Genomic DNA, 18,938 nt, shown 5'->3' with positions numbered 1-18,938 from the left:
CTATGTATATATAGACATACTTTTACTAATTTTTATACGAAGTGACCTTATATTACACTTCATACTTTCTTGAACGAACTTTTTGCACTTATACTCACGATATATACTGAATATAATATTTTACACTACGCCTAGCCTAAATTTTTTAAAAAACCTTATATTACATGTCATACTTACTTGAATCAACTTTTTTCACTCAAACTCACTATATATATTGAATATACTATATTCTTCACTACGCCTAGCCTAAATTTTTGAAAAAACCTCATAGTACATGTCATACTTGCTTGACTAAACTTTTTTCACTTAAACTCTACACCATACCTACACTAAATTTTTAGAGTTTTTTCTCCTACTTCCTTTTATCTCTCTTTTGACTAAACCTTCTCTTTCTTCTGTCTTCGTGAATCTTGTAATCCTGTTACTTATCACTTTTTTTTTCAAAAGCACACGCATCATCACAATATATTATTGCACAGCCCGTATCTTGTAAGCCGGTGAACAATAGAGGCTTGTCTTTGTCAACCACTACTTTGTCTTATCGTACTCAAAATTTGTGCTGCCCTGCTATGGCTGACAACAGCAAGTCACTTATATTGCTTTTATCACCATGTATGTATATATGTATATACATTTAATATTTGCATGTTACTTAAAATCTTGAATTGATGAATTTTTTATTATATTCTTGCGTCCACTAAACACTTACATATGTGTAGATGTGTGTAACATACATATACAACTACCGCATATAAACACAAAGTCTAAAACGATACATCTTTAATCTTGCTTGCTCTGAACGTAACACTATGCTTCATAATTATAAAAATACATTTAAATTATACAAAAGTAAATCTTTAACTCGATGATATATGGTTACTGCATCACAGAATCGATTTCTTATTAATTATTAACCATTAACAAATTTGTATACAATTTGTGACTATAATGAAATATTAATGACATTATACTTTGTAATAAAATGCAACAAAATCATTTATATACAAGATAAATAATAATTTTAATAAATTAGAAATAATATACTTTACTAGTCAAGAGGCTGATAGAAAAATTCATATGCTATAAACATCATAAACATTCAAGAACCTGCAACAATAAAATAAATTCCAAAAAGTAAATGCTCAATAGAAAAAGTTATAACAAACAATAATTTTCGTTTTTAATTCATAATAAATCGCTTATCTAATAATTTCATTAAAGTACCTTATTGAAAGCAGGATACACATGCGTGTGAACTTCAATATTAAAATTGGACAAACGATCAGAATCATAAACTACACAAATGTAACCATAGAATAACACCATTAGTAATCAAAGGCAACTTCACTCCTGACACAATTTGCTAGCATGACTCCATGACTTTTACGGAAAATTAGAAAATTATTAATTTGCTAAAATACATTAGCTTATACTTTTAATGCACAAAATGATATAATTCGCTCCATAAATATAAATCTCATTTAATCGTAGTAATAACAGAATTAAGAACTATTTAGATACCCAATAAACACTGGCGGACTTTTAGACATCTGAATACTTATCTTTCTCGAGAGCTCTTTAAGAATTTCTAAAAGACATCAAAAAGATGCCTTTTAGACAACTTACTGAAATTTGAAATTGCTTATTACCTATCTTTCGGAAGACGTCTTTAAGATTTTCTAAAAGCTATCAAATTGATAGCTTTTAGGCCATAGAAAAGGGTCAACAAACACTTTTTAGATATCTTATGAATTACTTTTTTAAGAATTCTTTTAGGATTTCTTAAAGTTGTCGACTTTTTCAGAGATAAGTATTGACAAATTAAAATAGTGTTCATTAAAGATCACTTTCAGACATCTTTTTGACATTTCCTTTAAGACTTATTTTTTAGAAAAAAGTTTCAGAAATATCCTATATGAGAGCGCTTAAAGATTGCTTTAAAGTAATCATATTAGATATCTTTTAGATAAAGTTGTGTATGACAATTTGAAACGCATGCATAGTTTTCTAAAAGTTGTCCAAACTGATATGAAAAAAGATGACTTTCGGAGTTTCGGAGCGCGCTCCAGGCGCGCTCTCTCAGCGGTCGCCCTGTCTGCTACTCTTTTGAGGTTATTTTTCCGCGAGTTTTCTTTTTGGCAACTTTTGGAATATCGCTACACCTCCAACGACTTTTTCCAAGAAATCTTAAAATGCGGACTGTAAGAGTTCTTAATGTGTATACTTCGAAATTCCATCGGCTTGTGAGGAGTGCGTTAGTGCATTGTGAAATAACACGGCGTTTTGCATGGCGGAATAAACAGTTTTTACAATTATTATACGTATGTAAGTATCAAAATATTATCAATATGCTTTGATTAGTATATAGTTGCGTATATAATGTCAGTGCTTATCCTAAAACTTGTAAAAGATTTGTTCTAACCTCTAAACCTCAGTGGTACTGGGGATTGCTTTATTTCAATTTCATTTTGTGTTTATGTAATGATTATTATGTCTACAAAAGTGTAAAAACTAAGTGTTATCAATTATGTGTTACAGATATCGTTGAATGCTAACAGCTGCATTTCTATTGATCAGTGCATTTTGTGGAGTCCAGTACGCGGCTCAAGGCTTGGCTGAAGGTGTTTCGAACTCTACATTTTTCAACAATTTACAAAGGTGAATTCAACATTTTTTATTAATGATTTAGACCAGGAAACTGTTTGAGAATGTCAAGTAGAAAACCTTTTGACGAACTGTCTGCTAGACAGCAGAAGCGACGTCTTTCTAAATCTTTTCAAAATAGTTTACAACATTTGATCAATATTGATAAGACTACTTTAAAGCAGAATTATAAATCTAATGTAGGAACCTCAAACTATTCTGATTGTCAGTCGAATCAAAATGTGATTCGCACATTATCTGATCATGATGCTGACTCTCAATATAATTTGTCATTTGAAAGTAGAAGCACTGATTTTAACCTCAATAGCAACATTAGTAATGCCAATAGCAATGATTATGATTTAGTAAACTTGGAAGACGCTTTATTTGGAGATGACAGCGTAGATTTTGATTTTGATAGATTTAGCAGTGTTTCTTCATTGTCCAATGACTCGTATGATTCAGAGGATAATGTTGATAGTGAATCTGAATCTTGTGATAATGAGAACTCTGCTATTGATATGAATTGTGACAATTTAAATCATGAATTTAATTTGAGAGATTTTTTAAGTAACTGGGCTGTCACATTTCAAGTTCGACAAAACTGTCTTACAAGTTTACTAAAAGCTTTACAAAAAAGTGGTCATAGTGATCTTCCAAGTGACGCTAGAACTCTTTTGCATACTCAAAAAAAGATTGTAGCTGATCCTCTCGACTCGGGGGAATATTGTCATTATGGTTTAGAGAAGGGGTTGATTAATCAGTTAAAATGGATAGATGAAAAAAAAAATACCTGACACTATTAATGTACATATTAATGTTGATGGTCTACCTCTTGCGAAAAGCTCTTCTAGCCAAACATGGCCAATTCTCGCTAAAATTGTTAATTGTCCAGGATATAATTGCAATCCTTTTGTTGTTGGAATTTATGCAGGTTATGGAAAACCAGGAAATGCGAATGCATACTTAGAGCCTACAATTGCTGAGTATTTAGAGTTGAATAATGTCGGTTTCATTTTCAATAACAAGAAGTTTAAAGTTTTTATTAGATTGTTCGCAGCGGATACTGTTGCTAGGAATTCTATTTTATGCTTTCCTCCTCATAATTCTAGGTGTGGTCGATGCAAGCAGTTAGGTCAAACTATCCTTCATAGACGCGTATTTTTAGAAACTGATTCGCCTTTAAGGACTGATGATGAATTTAGAGAGGGTGTTCCTGAAAAGTATAAAAATTTATTGTCTCCTTTAGAAGGTATAGGGATTAGTGTGACCAATCAAGTCCCTCTTGATCCTATGCACTTGCTAGATGAGGGTGTAGGAAAAAAGCATTTAAAAATGTTTTTGGAGTTTTATGGCAATGCTGGTTCTGATGCTCTTCGTAGATTAGACGCTATTAATAAATTACACGTCTCCTTTAAATGTTGGATACCTAGTGATTTTGTTCGAAAACCTAGAAGTTTTATTGAATTAAATAGATTTAAAGCTACTGAACTGCGAACAGCTGTTTTGTATACAGGGCCAGTTGTTTTTCAAGATAATATACCTGATAATCTAATGCTTCATTTTAATATGTTGAATTGTGCACTGCGTATATTATATGATCCTGATCAATGCTTTATAAATAATTCATATGCGAAGGATTTATTAATTCATTATGTTGATTCTATGAAAAATATTTATGGATAGCATCATTTAATTTACAATGAGCATAATTTGATTCATCTTCCTGATGATGTGTTACGATTTGGACCATTAGATACATTTAGTGTTATAGAGTTTGAAAATCATTTGCAATTGATTAAAAAATTAGTCAGAAAAGGATCGAATGTTTTATCTCAAATCATGAACAGGCTTAACGAAAGGCCTCATCTTTGCACTGTGAAGCGTTTAATCCCCGAAGGTTTCTTTGTTTTGAAAAAAAGTATTGCCCAAGAGTTACCTATAGGATGTACTCGACCACATAAGAGCATAGAATTCCGTAACTTTATTTTGACAAATTCATTGCCAGATAATTGTTGTTATCTTAAGGATAAAAGTATTGTTCTTATTAAACACATATGCTATTTTAATGGAACACCAGTTATTTGTGGGTATAAATATATTGATTGTATTAGTATTGAAAATTATCCTGTGGACTCTCGTATGCTTGGAATTTGTAAAACAAAAACTTTGTCATCCGAACTTCAAGTATGGCCCATTGAAAATATATGCAAAAAAGGTTTTAGGATTTTGTGTCATGGATATTTTTACATTTTTCCTATACTACATTCCAGATGTTAAATATAATATTTGTATTAATTTATATATAATATTTTTATAATTCAAAGTAGTTTGGCCCTTTTAATTTTGTTTATATCTCTGTTATTAAAAATCATTATTTCAAAGATTGATTTATTTGATCTAGCTCTTTTTTCATTACCAGCTACACTCTATTGACTTAAATCTAGAAATTTTGTTATTTTTTTCAATATTTTAACATTTTGAACTACACTTTATTTATAATATATGTTTCAGAACAATTTTATCATCAGTTCTAACGTCACTGAATATACATCTGCATATCTGTTGTGATGGAGAGGAAACAACAGAGAACTTATGGGTCTTGTGCTCGCTCAAAACCAAATATTTTAAGTAAGATTTATTCTTTGGACTTATAATAATGTGTAATATTTTTAATTGAAAAATAAATTTATTCTCATCTTGTATTCTCTTTTCAGCAGGAAGTAAGCGTCATGGTAACCCATCCACCCAGAAACAGGAATCTATCAACAAAGAAAACATGACTCAGCTGACAAATAAAAAGGCAAAATATGCGCAACAGTCGATTACTCAGAATTCTCAACAAGTGCCAAGATCACATAATTCAGGAAACCAAGGATCAGGTGGATTAAACCCACATACTGGCACCCCATCAATTGAATCTCACTTTTCCTTAGGAGAGCAGCAAGCCAATGGAAATTCTGTACAAAGTATGAATAATTTGCTTTATCTAGCTCTTATTTTGGGCGTATTACTACTATGTTTGTCTTTTATTACTTATTATAATTAATCTAAAATGTATCTTACAATATATTTTATAATTTCAGCTTTCATTGACAATTTGAAAAATCAAGGTTCAAGTGAATCAAACCCAGTTACAGAAAGCCCATTAACCGCATCTCACTCTTTCTCAGGAAAGCAACCTACCAGTATACACTATGTAAAAAGTACGGGTCATCTTTTTTTCTAATTTTTTATGTAGCTCCTCTAACTTTTATTTATTACGTTATTGCACGCTGATGTGTTTTTAAAATATATTCGTTCTTTCTTCATTTTTCATCTCTACTCAACTTACATGTATTTTAATTTTTTTTATAGAAATTTATTCTAACTCAATGCAGTTATTGACAAGTGGATTCATAGCCAAGGATGGTGGATATGATACATCGAATCAAAAAGTACTACCATTATGTCCAAAAAAAAGTGTGCCAAGAAACAGCAAGCCAGTTTCTACAGTGACGAATAATATTTTATCGAACGCAACAAACGCGCTACCAGTGGTCCCTCCTCCGACTACTTTTGTGCAAGAAGACTTGCATACGCCTTATAATACAGGTATGTATTTTATTAATCATATATAAACTGAACATTTGAAGAAAGAAAACTAATCTTTAATTTGGTGTATTTTAGGAAAATCTAGTGTAACAAAAAAGAGTAAGCCAGCTTCTACAGTAACTACTACTATTTCAAATCAAAATCAAACGAATGCGCTACCAGTGGTCCCTGCTCCGACTAATTTCGTACAAGACGATTTGTATTCATCTAATGATATAGGTATGTATTTCATTAATCATATATAAACTTAAATGTTGAAGAAAAAAATCACTAATTTTTAATTTGGTGTATTGCAGGAAAACCTATTGATATTGAAAAAGTACCGATTTTCGTAGAAAATCTAGATGATGGAGAGCTCAGCGCAGTCGAACCAGGACTTCTAGATGGAGATGAAGACGATTTCTTGGGTATATACTTATTTTTTGTTATGCATTTTTAATTATGAGGGAAGCAACGAGAGCTGAGAGTCATCATCCGCCTTTGTTCGCGTCATCGGCTCAAGACAGATCTTGGTGCGCTGGTGCTACAAAATAGAAAACAGGTGACGACTGACCGATATCTCGTCTGCTTCTGTTCGGCAGAATTTGTTTAAATATAGGGATATCTTTGGACATCAATAGCGGTTCACTGGCGCGAGGAGAGCAGGGCGGTCAATCGCGTACAGTTGGTCGCAGATAATAAGGGAGCAGAGCAGCGGGAGACCTTTCTGAGTGAAGTTCTGCATGTTGGTTTTGATTGCCTCGCAGATGGGATATTGGCCATCGCCAGCAGCGCACTATAGAGTTGGTAGTTCCAAGGATTTGCAGCTGGGTCATGTAAATGTCACACGTCTTTCAAAATGTTGTTTTCCTCTCTTGCACTAATCTTTTCCAGAGATTCTTAATTCTGTTGCTATTTCCACTTTGGTATTTAAATGCAGTTTTGGCATGGGCTCACTCACCAATGTATTTAAAATGTTTGGAATAGTGGTCTACAAGCGCTTGTGCAATTGTAGCTGAAGGGCCTTCAGCTTTTTATTTATTTTTTTTTTGTTACTCATTTCTTTTATTTCTTGCGAATCATTTAATTTTGTTTTTCAAATTCTTGCTATAAATTGTGTTGCTTTAAAAATTGCTCACAAAATATTTTAATTTGTTATTTATTATTTTAGAAAAGTATCCTGCTTTCATAGTGCCTAAACCTAAAGAAGGTGAAGACGCCGCCTCAGATCTAGAGCAAGGAGGTGGAAGTGTTCAAGATGAAGACCTGGAGCAACATGAAGATGAATATCAGGAACAGGAGGAACCAGCGGAGGAAATTGTGCATACAGAAAATAATGTGCAGCAAAATAACGCACAAGAGCAAGATGAGCAGGATCCAGAACTGCATGAACAAGAGGCTATACAGCAACAGCAAGAAACTGCTGCACATCAATCACCACACAGGGACCAAGTTGCTGATAATGGTGATAATCGCCAACAAGAACCGAATAGGCGACGTAGACGAAATCACGATCGCCTATTACAACTTGAACAGCTGCATCATGAACAACATGTATGTTGTGGTAAGTAAGAACTCCGTGCTAAAATTGTATTAACAATTATATATTCATTCAATATTTATTAAAATATTATTCAATATTATAGCTCCTTGTCGTATGATTTTGCTACATGTACTGGAGGGAATCGAATATCTGCGGTCAAGAGCTGATATTGGACATCAGGACATCGGACTTAATAATGGTAATTTTAGAATAGAAGAACCAGTTTTCGATAGACTTCAAATGCTTCCAATCGATGACAGAAACGCTTTGTTAGAGTTTGACCAGCATTTAGTTGATCCAGCCCATCGACAAACAAGAATACAATTTGTAATTAAATTTGCATGTTTACTTTTTAGCATCTATGTGTACAATTCTTAATTTTAAAATGATGTATTTTACGTTTCAGGATCAAAAGATTAGTTCAATTGATGGAACAGATTTTAAAAAGTTGGTTCCTGTCATTCTAGGAGAAATCATGACTGACAATTTAGCAGAAAATTGTACTTGGTTGATCCAAAAAACCAATAAAAGCGTCCTTAGCCATTATAATTTTCCAAAAATTATAATAAGTGAGTAATTAGTTTACTTATTAGCTTTAAATTTTGAATATTAAAATACGTTTATGTATAATGTTGCACTTTTTCTTTTTATAGGAGTAATTAAGGATAAGCTCAACGCTCCTGAAGACCAGATAATAAAACGCATGCAAAAATGGTTGCAAAAGACTGGAGACCGCAATAGATACAAAGAACAACAAGCCAGGAGACAAGCTCAGTTAGAAAATAATAACGAGAGAAATTTATTTAATCGTGTCTTATGACTCCATTGTCATAACTATTAAAATATTGTTTATTTATTTAATGATATTTGCCTGATGCAGTATTTATAGATTACCAAATATTATAATGTATCTGCTTTAAATGTAGATGCATGCTACTTCTTTTGTAAAACTTATTTTAATAAGTTAGTACTATTATTTTCGATTACTTTCGTATAAATTTAATTTTTGTAACTTGATGTGATAACATTATGGCTGTCTGTGACAGTGATCAATGATCTACGTACAAATGTGCCTTACCAATGAAACTAAAAAATAAATATTCATGTTTAATTTTTTTAATTAAAATAGTTTTCTATATGTAGATATATTGATATATATTTGTAAGAAGTTTCATGAAACTGGTAAACCGATGATAGAATTAATGTTATCAATTAATGTGATAACATTAATTCTATTGTTGGTTCCAGTTTTATGAAACTTTTTACAAATATATCAAATTGAAATCCTAGTCCCAAGAAGCCAGCTTAACGATATCTTTAAGGATATCTAAAAGTTGACTTTAAGCTCTCTTTCGAAAAGAACATCGTAGAATATATTTCTTTTACAGTAGTCTTTATGACGACTTAAAGTTTACTTTTATAGAGAAATAAGCTAAAATATCAATATCTTAAAAATATCTTTGGGTTTGCATAAAGATGACTTTCGGCTGGACACTCCGCAACCTATAAGCCATCTTAAATGATTCCTATTAGAATTTCTTAAAGATGTCTGTTTACCCAGAGAAAGTCATCTTTAAGTGCGCTTTTAGAGAACTTATTGTTTATTGGGTAAGAACACATCTATTTCAGAGAGAGCACACAGTGGCGCTGTCGTCGTTTAGCAAATCCCAAACGGTAGGCCTTCCCAATAAACACTGGCGGACTTTTAGACATCTGAATACTTATCATTCTTAAGAGCTCTTTAAGAATTTCTGCGACTGTACGATATCTGTCGCAAGGCCGCTCTTCCCCGGGTAAATAATAATTGCTTTTCGCAATTATTAATCGCGATTTTCTTTGTTTTTGTGCGAGTGGAGAAGAGAAGGAACGTCAATATGAAAACAAGGAAATTCGAGGGAATCGCCGACAAGCTAGGAATAGTCCAGAGTTCGCAGAAGACCAGCGAGGGGAGAGAATTCCGGGAAAGAGTGTCGCTGGCTCGAAGTGTAGCTCTGCTGCGACAGAGCATCGAATTCTTGTCCGTGTGTGTGAGAGAGAGTGAGTAAAGACACGCGCGGCAACGGCGCAGCCAATCAGGCGGGCGAAGAGCGCGAGGTCCGCGAGAGAAGGAGCAAGCCCGCAGAAACAGCGCGATTTCAGACTCGCAGCGATCTGCAGGGTTCGTCGGCCGAAGTCGCGGCCCGAGGGAAGAGCGCGCTGATTGGTCGCGAGCGGGGAGCGGGACTGAGCGCGCGAGTCGACGCGCGGCATTCAGCAGCTAGCACCGAGTCGAGACGGACGCGTTTTCAAGTTGCTGTTTTTCCTTTGTTCAAGTTTCGCGTTTTCCGTGAGCCGAGGATTGATTCGAAGTGCATCTAGCCGGGGTGTGAAACGACTATTTTGAATTGCTATTCTTCGACGGACTTAGGCGCGAGGCTTGAGGATCTCGCGGGGATCCTCGCTGAGCGGGTCTACCGAGAGCGGGAGAGTGCGGTGTGTGTTGCGTGGGGGTGTGTGGAGAGAGTTACGGGGAAAGAGCTAAGCAGAGGAAGTGGACGAGAGCCGCGAGTGTCAAGGGAAATATCTTCACGTTGCTGAGGAAGAAGACGAGAGAGAGCGAGAGTTGCTGAGGAAGACGACGAGCGAGGCCGAGGGAAAGTCCACTCAGGGGTAAGAGCCTAGGAGACGAGTGTAAGTGTTTCTTACTCAGGCGCGGCCACGAGGTGAGAGCGAGTGGAGAGTGCGGGGAACGAGAAAGAGATCGAGGGTTAGAGTGTATGTGTTAGAGAGAGAGAGAGAGAGAGAGAGAGAGAGAGAGAAAGAGAGAGAGAGAGAGTGAGTGAGAGACTGAGTGAGAGAATAGAGAAACGCGGGAAAGCGCGAGAAGAAGACGAGAACAAGTGCGAGAGAGAAAACGCGAATCGTTCACGAGAATTCAGGGAAAAATCGCGAACGTTAACAGGCGAGAAGCGCGCGGCGCCGATTCCGGGAAGCCGGGTCCGCTTTGTGTTGGCGAGCGCGAGACGCGAGGCGACGGCCGCTCTCCGAGCGCGGAAAGGTAGCGCGCGACTTTACCTACCTCGCCGAAGTCGAGCCGTTCGTGAGCGGGCCAGAGATCGTGTGTTGGAGAGAGAGAGAGAGAGGGTGTGCGAGCGGCGATCTTTTGTGCGTGTGAGAGAGAGAGGGAGAGAGAGAGAGAGAGAAAGAGAGAGAGAGAGACAGAGAGAGAGAGAGACAGAGAGAGAGACAGAGAGAGAGAGAGAGTGAGAGAGAGAGACAGAGAGAGAGAAGGATAGGGAAAGCAAAGTGTTGTTGCGCGGCGGAATCTTGTAAATTTTGGAGACCGAAATAATGAGAGAGTTTCGATTGTAACTAAATTGACTCATTAATCCGACATTCCCAATTACCCCGATTCGGGTTGATCTAGCGGTCCCCCCTCTGAGATTCAGGCCGGGATCCGGAGGAATATAAATAATAGTGACGGTGATAAGGGGCCGTAAACGAAAGAGAAAATTTGTTTGCCGATTTTGTCACGTCACATCTCTAAAACACATCAAAAAGATGCCTTTTAGATAACTCACTGAACTTCGGAATAGCTTATTACCTATCTTTCGAAAGACTACTTTAAGATTTTCTAAAAGTCTTCAAATTGATAGCTTTTAGGTCATAGAAAAGGGTCAACAAACTTTTTAGATATTTTATGAACTACCTTTTTTAAGAGTTCTTTTAGAATTTCTTAAAGTAGTCGACTTGATGACTTTTTCAGAGATAAGTATTGATGAACTAAATTAGTATTCATTAAAGATCACTTTCAGACATCTATTTGACATTTCCTTTAAGACTTTTTTGTAGAAAAAAGTTTCAGAAATATCTTATATGAGAGCGCTTAAAGATTGCTTTAAAGTGACCATATTAGATATCTTTTAGATAAGTTGTGTATGACAAAATTTGAAATACATTCATAGTTTTCTAAAAGTTGTCTAGTTGACGTCTGTTTTTCCGCCATGTTTCCTGTCTAAGAGTCGTCAAAGTTGTTCTAAAAAATGATGGATTAAAGAGCGCCTAAGCAAGATGACTGTAGAATCTCATAAAAAGCTGTCTGCTAATATATCTAAAATTTTTATACAAAATCTCTTCTGAAAGTGTACAAAAAGTGTGCAGAAAGATATCTCTGGGTGAAAAAAGTGACTATTGTGGAGCTGCCTCCAGGTGGTGTCCGGTTTTTCTCACTCGCAAGCGGTAAGAATCTATGGTAGTTAGTATATAAGATGGTACAAGTTATAATTATATATTATAAAATAATACGTGTGCATGAATATAGGCGTATGCGTTTAGCGGCGATGCGTTTAGGATTCGGCATTGCGAATGCGTAAATAATTATAAAGTATATGTAAATTAAATAAATAATCCAATAAACAAACAAATATTCTATAAGCGCACTTAAAGATAACTTTCTCTAGGTAAACGGATGCTTTCAAGAAATTCTGAAAAGAATCGTTTAAGATGGCTATAAGATGGCTGCGGAGTGTCCAGTCGAAAGGTATCTTTATGGAGTCGCAAAGCTCTTAAAGTGATCTTTACGGTGGCTTCAAGATTACATTTATAATTTCTGAAAGATATCTTTGCGAATGCATAATCATACCTTTCGACTGGACACTCCGCAACCTATAAGCCATCTTGAATGATTCCTATCAGAATTTCTTAAAGACGTCTGTTTACCCAGAGAAAGTCATCTTTAAGTGCGCTTTTAGAAAACTTGTTGTTTATTGGGTTAACAACTTGAGAGCTCTCTAAGAATTTCTAAAAGACATTAAAAAGATGCCTTTTAGTTAGCTCAATGAAATTTGGAATATCTTATTACCCATCTTTCGGAAGACTACTTTAAGATTTTCCAAATGTTTTCAAATTGATAGCTTTTAGATAATATAAAAGTGTCAACGAGCTTTTTAGATATCTTATAAATTACCTTTTTAAAGATTACTTTGAGAATTTCTTAAAGTTATCAACTTGACGTCTTTTTTATAGATACGTATTGCTGCACTAAAATAGTATTCATGAAAGATCACTTTTAGAATACTTTGACATTTCGTTTAAGACTTCTTATGTAGGAAAAAATTTCCGAAAATCCAATAAACAATAAGTTCTCAAAAAGTGCACTTTTAGATGACTTTTCTCGGATAAAAGTTAACTTTCAAGATATCCGAAAAGAGACCAAAAGGTGGCCGAAAAGTCTTCAAATGTCCATTTTGTAAAGAGCTCTATAAGTCAACCAAAAGAGCACTTTAAAAGTGAGAAGCAACGTTAGTACCGCTTATGGAAGACGTCTATAAGAGCGCTTTAAGACAACTTAAAAGACATCTTTATGCTGTCATCTTTAGGTTAAGGTTCTTTTTATGGGTTTTCAAAATCTTGCGATAAATCAAATAAACCGCATAAAAAGAAACATCATTAAACACAGTTTTATGTATAAAATACTCAAACCTTTATTTAATGACGTTTCCTTTTATGCGGTTTATTTGATTTATCACATTTATTTAATGAAATAAATAAATATGATAAGAAAAAATTGGTGCAATCGATAATTTATTTATAAAAAAATAATTATAAACATATTTAACTCTGAGATATAACTCTGACTATTATGATAATTATATATAAATCAGAGATCAAATGATAAAAATTTATATCATTAATTTAAAACTGAACTTAAGCATAAATCGTATCGCTGTCTTAACTTATCATTCGTATCATCGAATCACTGGTAACGTATCATTGTTAATCTTCAAATCATATCACTACAATATCTGATATGTAACGATGTAATATTAATTCAAGAATGAGATCATTTAATGTAAGTCGTGTATCACAGTGTGATATAACTAACGCATAAGTGTGATATAACTAACGCATAACATTATTAGTCTTTAATCTAATCAAGCTCATCTCTATTCCTTTCAGCTTTTCTTTGGTCTGCTCGGATTCGGTCTCCAGATTTTTGAAGCCAGAGCTTAATCCTTTTTTTCACCTCCTCTTCAGTGCAATTGTACTTGGCTGAAAAAATACCTTAAAAACAAAATTTATTTCAAATCATTATTATTTTCAATGCAATTAAAAAAAATGTGTACAATGTATAATACAAAATATATTTGAAATAAATACTTACTTGCTATAATTGCAGGAAAATTAAAGTTTTGAATTGGTACTTTGCCTTCTGACTTGATCATCCACACCAGTTTAGTCCCTAATTGATTTGTAAGAATCTTAGGTAAGATCATGACAACGGCCTTTTTCATGTCGGACTCACCACAATTAGAAATTTTGGTTCTCTAAAACAATTTTGGTTGTTTATGATATAATATTACTTTACAAAAATCATTTGAAATCATAAAAACTGTCTTACGAATTGCGTTTCAAGTTCTCTGTTAACTGCATCACGTCTGACTAAATTTTGATCAAATTCTTTTAATAACTCGATGTTATCTATAGGCAATATATCAAGCTTATCATAAGTAGGAACTGGATTTTCGATTCTTCGTTGATTCATGTTGACATTGCCGTTTTCGAAATATAACAATACATTGTCGACTTTTCGTATAAGCTGTAGTAAGATAATCCTGCATGAATCTGAAAAATGTTGAGAATTATTGTATAAAATTAACATGAACAGTACAATAATAACGCAAAGCTAAAATATCGATTGCTTACTGCAGCAAGTATCGCCATGAGCTTCTCTTTCTCTCTCTAAAAGTTGATTGAAGTTGTTATTATTATTATTGTTCTGCATTACTGGCTCGTTTTTTTCGTTTCTTGCATTAATCCGTCCTAAATCATCTTCCTCGTTTTCTGGATCTGATTGTTCAGAATTAGATGCAGTGGTAGATCCACTATAGGAATTTTTATCAAAAAGATTATCTTGAGCGGGCGAGGAAGTTTGCTTATCCATTTCTACATTGTTAATTATAGAATTGTCATTGTTATCGCCTATATAATAATTAAGATTTATTAAAGCAAATAAAAGACAAAATAAAATATGTGTGAAAGATATTAGTGAGTAAATTATGACTACCTGTGTGGTTATTAAATTGTGGTATATCGAACATAATTTCATTTTCTTGTTCTTGTTGTATTTGGTCAGTATTCAGTTGAACTTCACTACTTGGTATGTTGGATTGTGTTTCTGTACTGTTTAATTGATGGTTTTGTACATTGAACATTGGCAAATCCAAAATCGATTCTTCCTCATCATTGTCAGTTACATATAAAAGTTGGCTTAGAGGTACCATAGTATTTAAATTACTTGAGATAGCAGGAATCTGTTGCATTAATCCTGTTTGTTGCGCTATCAAACTTGCATCATTTGATGCTACTTCTGTAAAAGAAAATAATGTATTACTCATCTATAAATAAAAATAAAAATACAAAGCTAACTGTAGGAGAAAACGAATAATGAAAAGAAATTATAATCTAAGCAATCGCTGCTGGATGAGATTTTTTAGGTACATTCTGTCCACTAGTAAGAGTTGATGTGCAGATCTGATGTGCAGATCTGATGTGCAGATTTATTAGCTGCTGGTTTTGACGTCTCAGCTACATATTGTCCAGTAGTAATTGTTGCTGGGCAAACTTGAAGTGCAGGTTTATTAGCTGCTGGTTTTGAAGTCTCAGCTACATATTGTAGACTAGAAACTGTTGCTGGGCGAACTTGATGTGCAGATACATCAGCTGCTTGTTTTGATATCTCAGCTACATATTGTCCCCTATATGCAGTAAATACAGATTGAATCATTGATGTAAGAAAGAGAGACAATAATTAATAAAATAAATAAAAATGTTACTCACTAGAATATGAATTAGGTGGCTGTGTGCCACTTGTAGAACTTGCGAAGCAAGCATTTTTTTTGAATGGTTTTAAAATAAGAGGAATGGTGCGGCTACATGCTGAATTCCTTGATAGTTTGTTTGCAGCGTTTTGGCAGTTTTCCTTTGGTGCATCTACAAAATAAATAAAAGAATAATATTTATTACAATATATGTGGTTTACTTAACATCAGTATAATTGTAAATAAACATACTGTTTGATACGTTGTTAATCACTTTTTGGGCCACAGAAAAAAGCTTGCTTCCATCGAAGTGAACTCCAGTGGAAATTTTTTTCCCTGTTTTGTCTACAACAAAACTCTCAGTTGTGCTTTCTTTGGGGTTCGGCTCGTTTTCCATGCGTCTCTTGCGTCCACGTTTTTTTGGTTTTTCCTGTGATGACATCCTGCCCTTAATCCTGAAATTAGTAATTAAAATTCAGTGTAGCAAAAAGTTAAAAAAATTTTTTAATGAGACAAAATTGATTTTCAATAGTTTGCATAAAATTTTGTTGTAATTAATTGTTACTATGAATTAGTGGGAAAATGTAATAAGATCCTCCCGAAAAGATTCTAAAAGTTTTTTTTTAATGCAATTGATAGGCCATGTCTGTAAATCGGGAGATAAATGATTTGTTTTACAGATATTTAATAATGTAGAGTCAATGGGGTAATTTTCTATCGAAGTTAAATTTTCATATTTAAAGCCAAGAATTACTGGTAAGTTATTATTGAAATAGCAAATATGTTTAATGATAACAATGCTGTCATCCTTCAAATAGCAACAGTTATTAGGTTTTGTAATAGTTAAAGTAAAATTATGAAATTCAATTTTCTTATGTGGTCTACTGTATCCGTCAGGAAGTTGAGTTACTATACTGCCTTTCAAAGCAAAGAATTCATACGGTATGGCTTGTTTTTGTTTTACATTTAAGACCTGCGACTTTTCATTTAGTCTATTCACGATTTGAGCTAAAGGATAAGATCCTTTTCGGACTAATTGTTTAATAGTTTGTAAGTAGTTTTAAAAAGAGATGACACTAAACAAATCCAAAGGTCCAAAACGCAAAACGTCATCAGTAAGGTGTACTAGATTGTGTACATTAAACATAATTTGAATTTTTCCAAAATTTTCTTTCATAAGATACTCATTAAACGCCGTCGAAAACTCGGGCCCGCTAAAACAAATGCGCTTTCCAGAGGACTGCCGAAGGGACTCGAAGCAGTGCGCGCGCTCCTCTATATCTATAGCTATACACACGCAGTCATGTGCCCACGCGAACGCCTCCCGCCACTCGACTCTTTAGCCTGGCAGTCACAGATCGGCCCTTTAGCCTTTTAGCCTCTCCATACTGAAAGTGACTCTCAAAATCCGCGGAGTAAAACTCCTAGAGAGGGTCGTGGCAGTCTAGGAATGATTATAAAATCACTCCTAACCGTATTGGTCTGAAGCCACGAATCGCCTTGTCGATTCGCGGATATGAGAGCCAAATGACGGAGAAACGTTCGCTAAAACTGCTAATAGGTAGAATATATTATTGATAAAGAATAAATACGTCGCACTTGCTCATATCCCTAGCAGCCCTCGGTTACGTCTGGAACAGTCATAACTGCTTGTCGTCTATAGAAACCTGCATTACTGGCATCAGTGTTATCCATTTTACCAGCCGTGTCATCATACCACAAGACGCTGCTCAAGTGTAAAATTTTTGCCGCTGGTCCGTAATTCAATAACGTCTCAATGTACGATCTGTATGCGTAGGCGTTATTTGGTGGTGATACTGGTTTTTGATTAAAAAATATATCCACCTGATTGAACAGCGAATGTATAAAATTATTCACAGGGCCGACGACTGGTACTGACGCATCCTTCTCTAATAGCTTCGTCGGTGTTATATTCACACGTAGACTCAGCATTGTATGCGCTAAATCTAGATATTAACAGTTGCCAGGGATCGTAAATTCTATTGGTGCTTGATCGGTGAGTGATGAAATTGGCTTATACTGCACCCAATAAGAACTCTTAATTACCGTTTGTGTTGGCGGCAATTCAAAGAGTGATAACTCCGACTTTAACGAGTCACAAGAGTCAGTGTGTAGAAAAGCCATATTTTTTTAGTCGGTATAGTGAGTAGGTATACCGTTCAAAAAGAGAGTCTTCTAGTTGACAAAGATATTTTTAGCTACTGCTGATAGTCGTCAATTTTGTCACCCTCTAGATCCTTGAGTGTGTAGACGGGCGGCTGTCTCCTCGTATCGACCTTTATAATCCTAAATAATTCCAGAGTCCAGCCACCTTCGTATGCTTTTCGTAAGGATGTCCAAGCACGACGAACCAAGTCTTGAACATTATATTTATGGGTATAGCGTGACTGTCGTTTGACACAGTAGCAGCGCGCTTAATTTTTACGAGCTTTAGCTGCATTATACATATTCACGCTAGATGGCGTCATTTTTATTGCGCTATACCACGAAATATTGTATGACTGTATAATACCGTCCAGCTCGTTAATGTAGCGTCTTGTATTGATATGTGTGAAGTAGCGCCATATTCGCTCTTTAAGAGTTCTAAAAAATGTTCCGCAACTGCTGCCTTAACGTCAGGGTCTCGCACAGCACGGTTAATAATGTTACTTTTTTTCAACAAATTCTGTACTTTGCGTCTAATGAATTCCTCGCCCTTGTCCGTTTAAAAGTATATAGGCTATCTGCCATCGTTTTGCTGTAAAACCTGCTCCAGACCACTGACCATACTTTTAGCCGTTTTATCACGAAGTGGCTCGACCCACGCGTCCTTTGTAAGCACATCAATGACCACCAGTAAGTAGCTGTATTGATCATTATACGTTTTCAGAGAGCGAAGGTCAGCTAAATCAGCCTCCCACAACTTGTACGGACTGAAAAACCGGTAAGAGCAACGAGGAAAACAATATCACATCATTTTATGCATTGTGTGCGCATCCTGACTTTCTCACCTCGTTCGAGCGAAATTTTTTGCGTGTGGCTCGCACAAGCCTATCTTCACCAGCGTATGCTGATAGAGCTGGCAAGCCATAGTACAGTTTTTTAAGCTTGCTCTCCATTCGTTGACTGTCTCCTACCAACTAATCTCGACCTCTTTCTTCTTGTACGTTTTATAGCCTGTCTGAATCGTCGATAAACCCTATCAAAAGTGATTTTACCGACCATACACAAAACACTTAATAAAGGGACGCTTTTCTCCTCACTACATGACGACTCTGATAGCATACGTGAAAAAACACGCTCAGCCAGTCGACGATCGGCTTTAGTATGCCCCCCACTACCGCCACCACCACCACAGCCATTATTGCGCGAATATGCGA

At 35.1% G+C, this 18,938-nt stretch overlaps 3 protein-coding genes across 20 annotated transcripts in view; 2 read left to right on the top strand and 1 right to left on the bottom strand.

The window, feature by feature from the left end:
- LOC100116395 (high affinity cGMP-specific 3',5'-cyclic phosphodiesterase 9A) overlaps nt 1–18,938 on the top strand; it is an 815,596-nt gene that overhangs the window by 417,711 nt on the left and 378,947 nt on the right. The window lies entirely within an intron of this gene.
- On the top strand, nt 1,825–8,885 carry LOC103316973. 2 transcript variants are annotated; one of them, XM_031933108.1, is made up of 12 exons: nt 1,825–2,325; nt 2,539–2,658; nt 5,158–5,274; nt 5,364–5,612; nt 5,730–5,849; nt 6,001–6,237; nt 6,313–6,456; nt 6,534–6,644; nt 7,388–7,780; nt 7,863–8,086; nt 8,166–8,328; nt 8,413–8,885. In XM_031933108.1, the coding sequence occupies exons 3-12, from the start codon at nt 5,214–5,216 to the stop codon at nt 8,577–8,579; spliced, it is 1,869 nt and encodes a 622-aa protein (XP_031788968.1). In that variant the 5' UTR covers nt 1,825–2,325; nt 2,539–2,658; nt 5,158–5,213; the 3' UTR covers nt 8,580–8,885. The 2 variants fall into 2 exon arrangements, with proteins under 2 accessions (XP_031788968.1, XP_031788962.1); XM_031933102.1 differs by having other exon boundaries at nt 1,826–2,325; nt 5,361–5,612.
- The window catches only part of LOC107982128 (probable serine/threonine-protein kinase tsuA), a 183,762-nt gene continuing 178,128 nt past the window's right edge, over nt 13,305–18,938 (bottom strand). The window contains exons 2-9 of one of the 2 annotated variants that reach the window (XM_031933146.1): nt 15,811–16,013; nt 15,578–15,730; nt 15,239–15,495; nt 14,805–15,107; nt 14,444–14,683; nt 14,139–14,362; nt 13,902–14,064; nt 13,305–13,801 (exon numbers count right to left, since the gene is read on the bottom strand). In XM_031933146.1, the coding sequence (XP_031789006.1) occupies nt 13,668–13,801; nt 13,902–14,064; nt 14,139–14,362; nt 14,444–14,683; nt 14,805–15,060 (1,017 nt within the window). In that variant the 5' untranslated portion in view covers nt 15,061–15,107; nt 15,239–15,495; nt 15,578–15,730; nt 15,811–16,013 and the 3' untranslated portion in view covers nt 13,305–13,667. Of the gene's footprint in view, nt 13,802–13,901; nt 14,065–14,138; nt 14,363–14,443; nt 14,720–14,804; nt 15,108–15,238; nt 15,496–15,577; nt 15,731–15,810; nt 16,014–18,938 lie in introns of both variants that reach the window. The other variant, XM_031933140.1, reaches the window with a different exon arrangement.

The sequence above is a fragment of the Nasonia vitripennis genome, assembly GCF_009193385.2.
Source record: "Nasonia vitripennis strain AsymCx chromosome 1 unlocalized genomic scaffold, Nvit_psr_1.1 chr1_random0009, whole genome shotgun sequence".
Classification (NCBI taxonomy): Eukaryota; Metazoa; Arthropoda; class Insecta; order Hymenoptera; family Pteromalidae; genus Nasonia; species Nasonia vitripennis.
This window is presented reverse-complemented; position numbering and strand designations above follow the sequence as displayed.

What these genes read in the sequence shown, in the direction of transcription:
- LOC103316973 (XM_031933102.1), top strand. Translation starts at nt 5,214, where the DNA reads ATGGAGAGGAAACAACAGAGAACTTATGGGTCTTGTGCTCGCTCAAAA. An exon ending in GCATACGCCTTATAATACAG is followed by an intron (nt 6,238 to 6,312) that starts GTATGTATTTTA and finishes GGTGTATTTTAG; the next exon opens with GAAAATCTAGTGTAACAAAA. An exon ending in AGATGAAGACGATTTCTTGG is followed by an intron (nt 6,645 to 7,387) that starts GTATATACTTAT and finishes TTATTATTTTAG; the next exon opens with AAAAGTATCCTGCTTTCATA.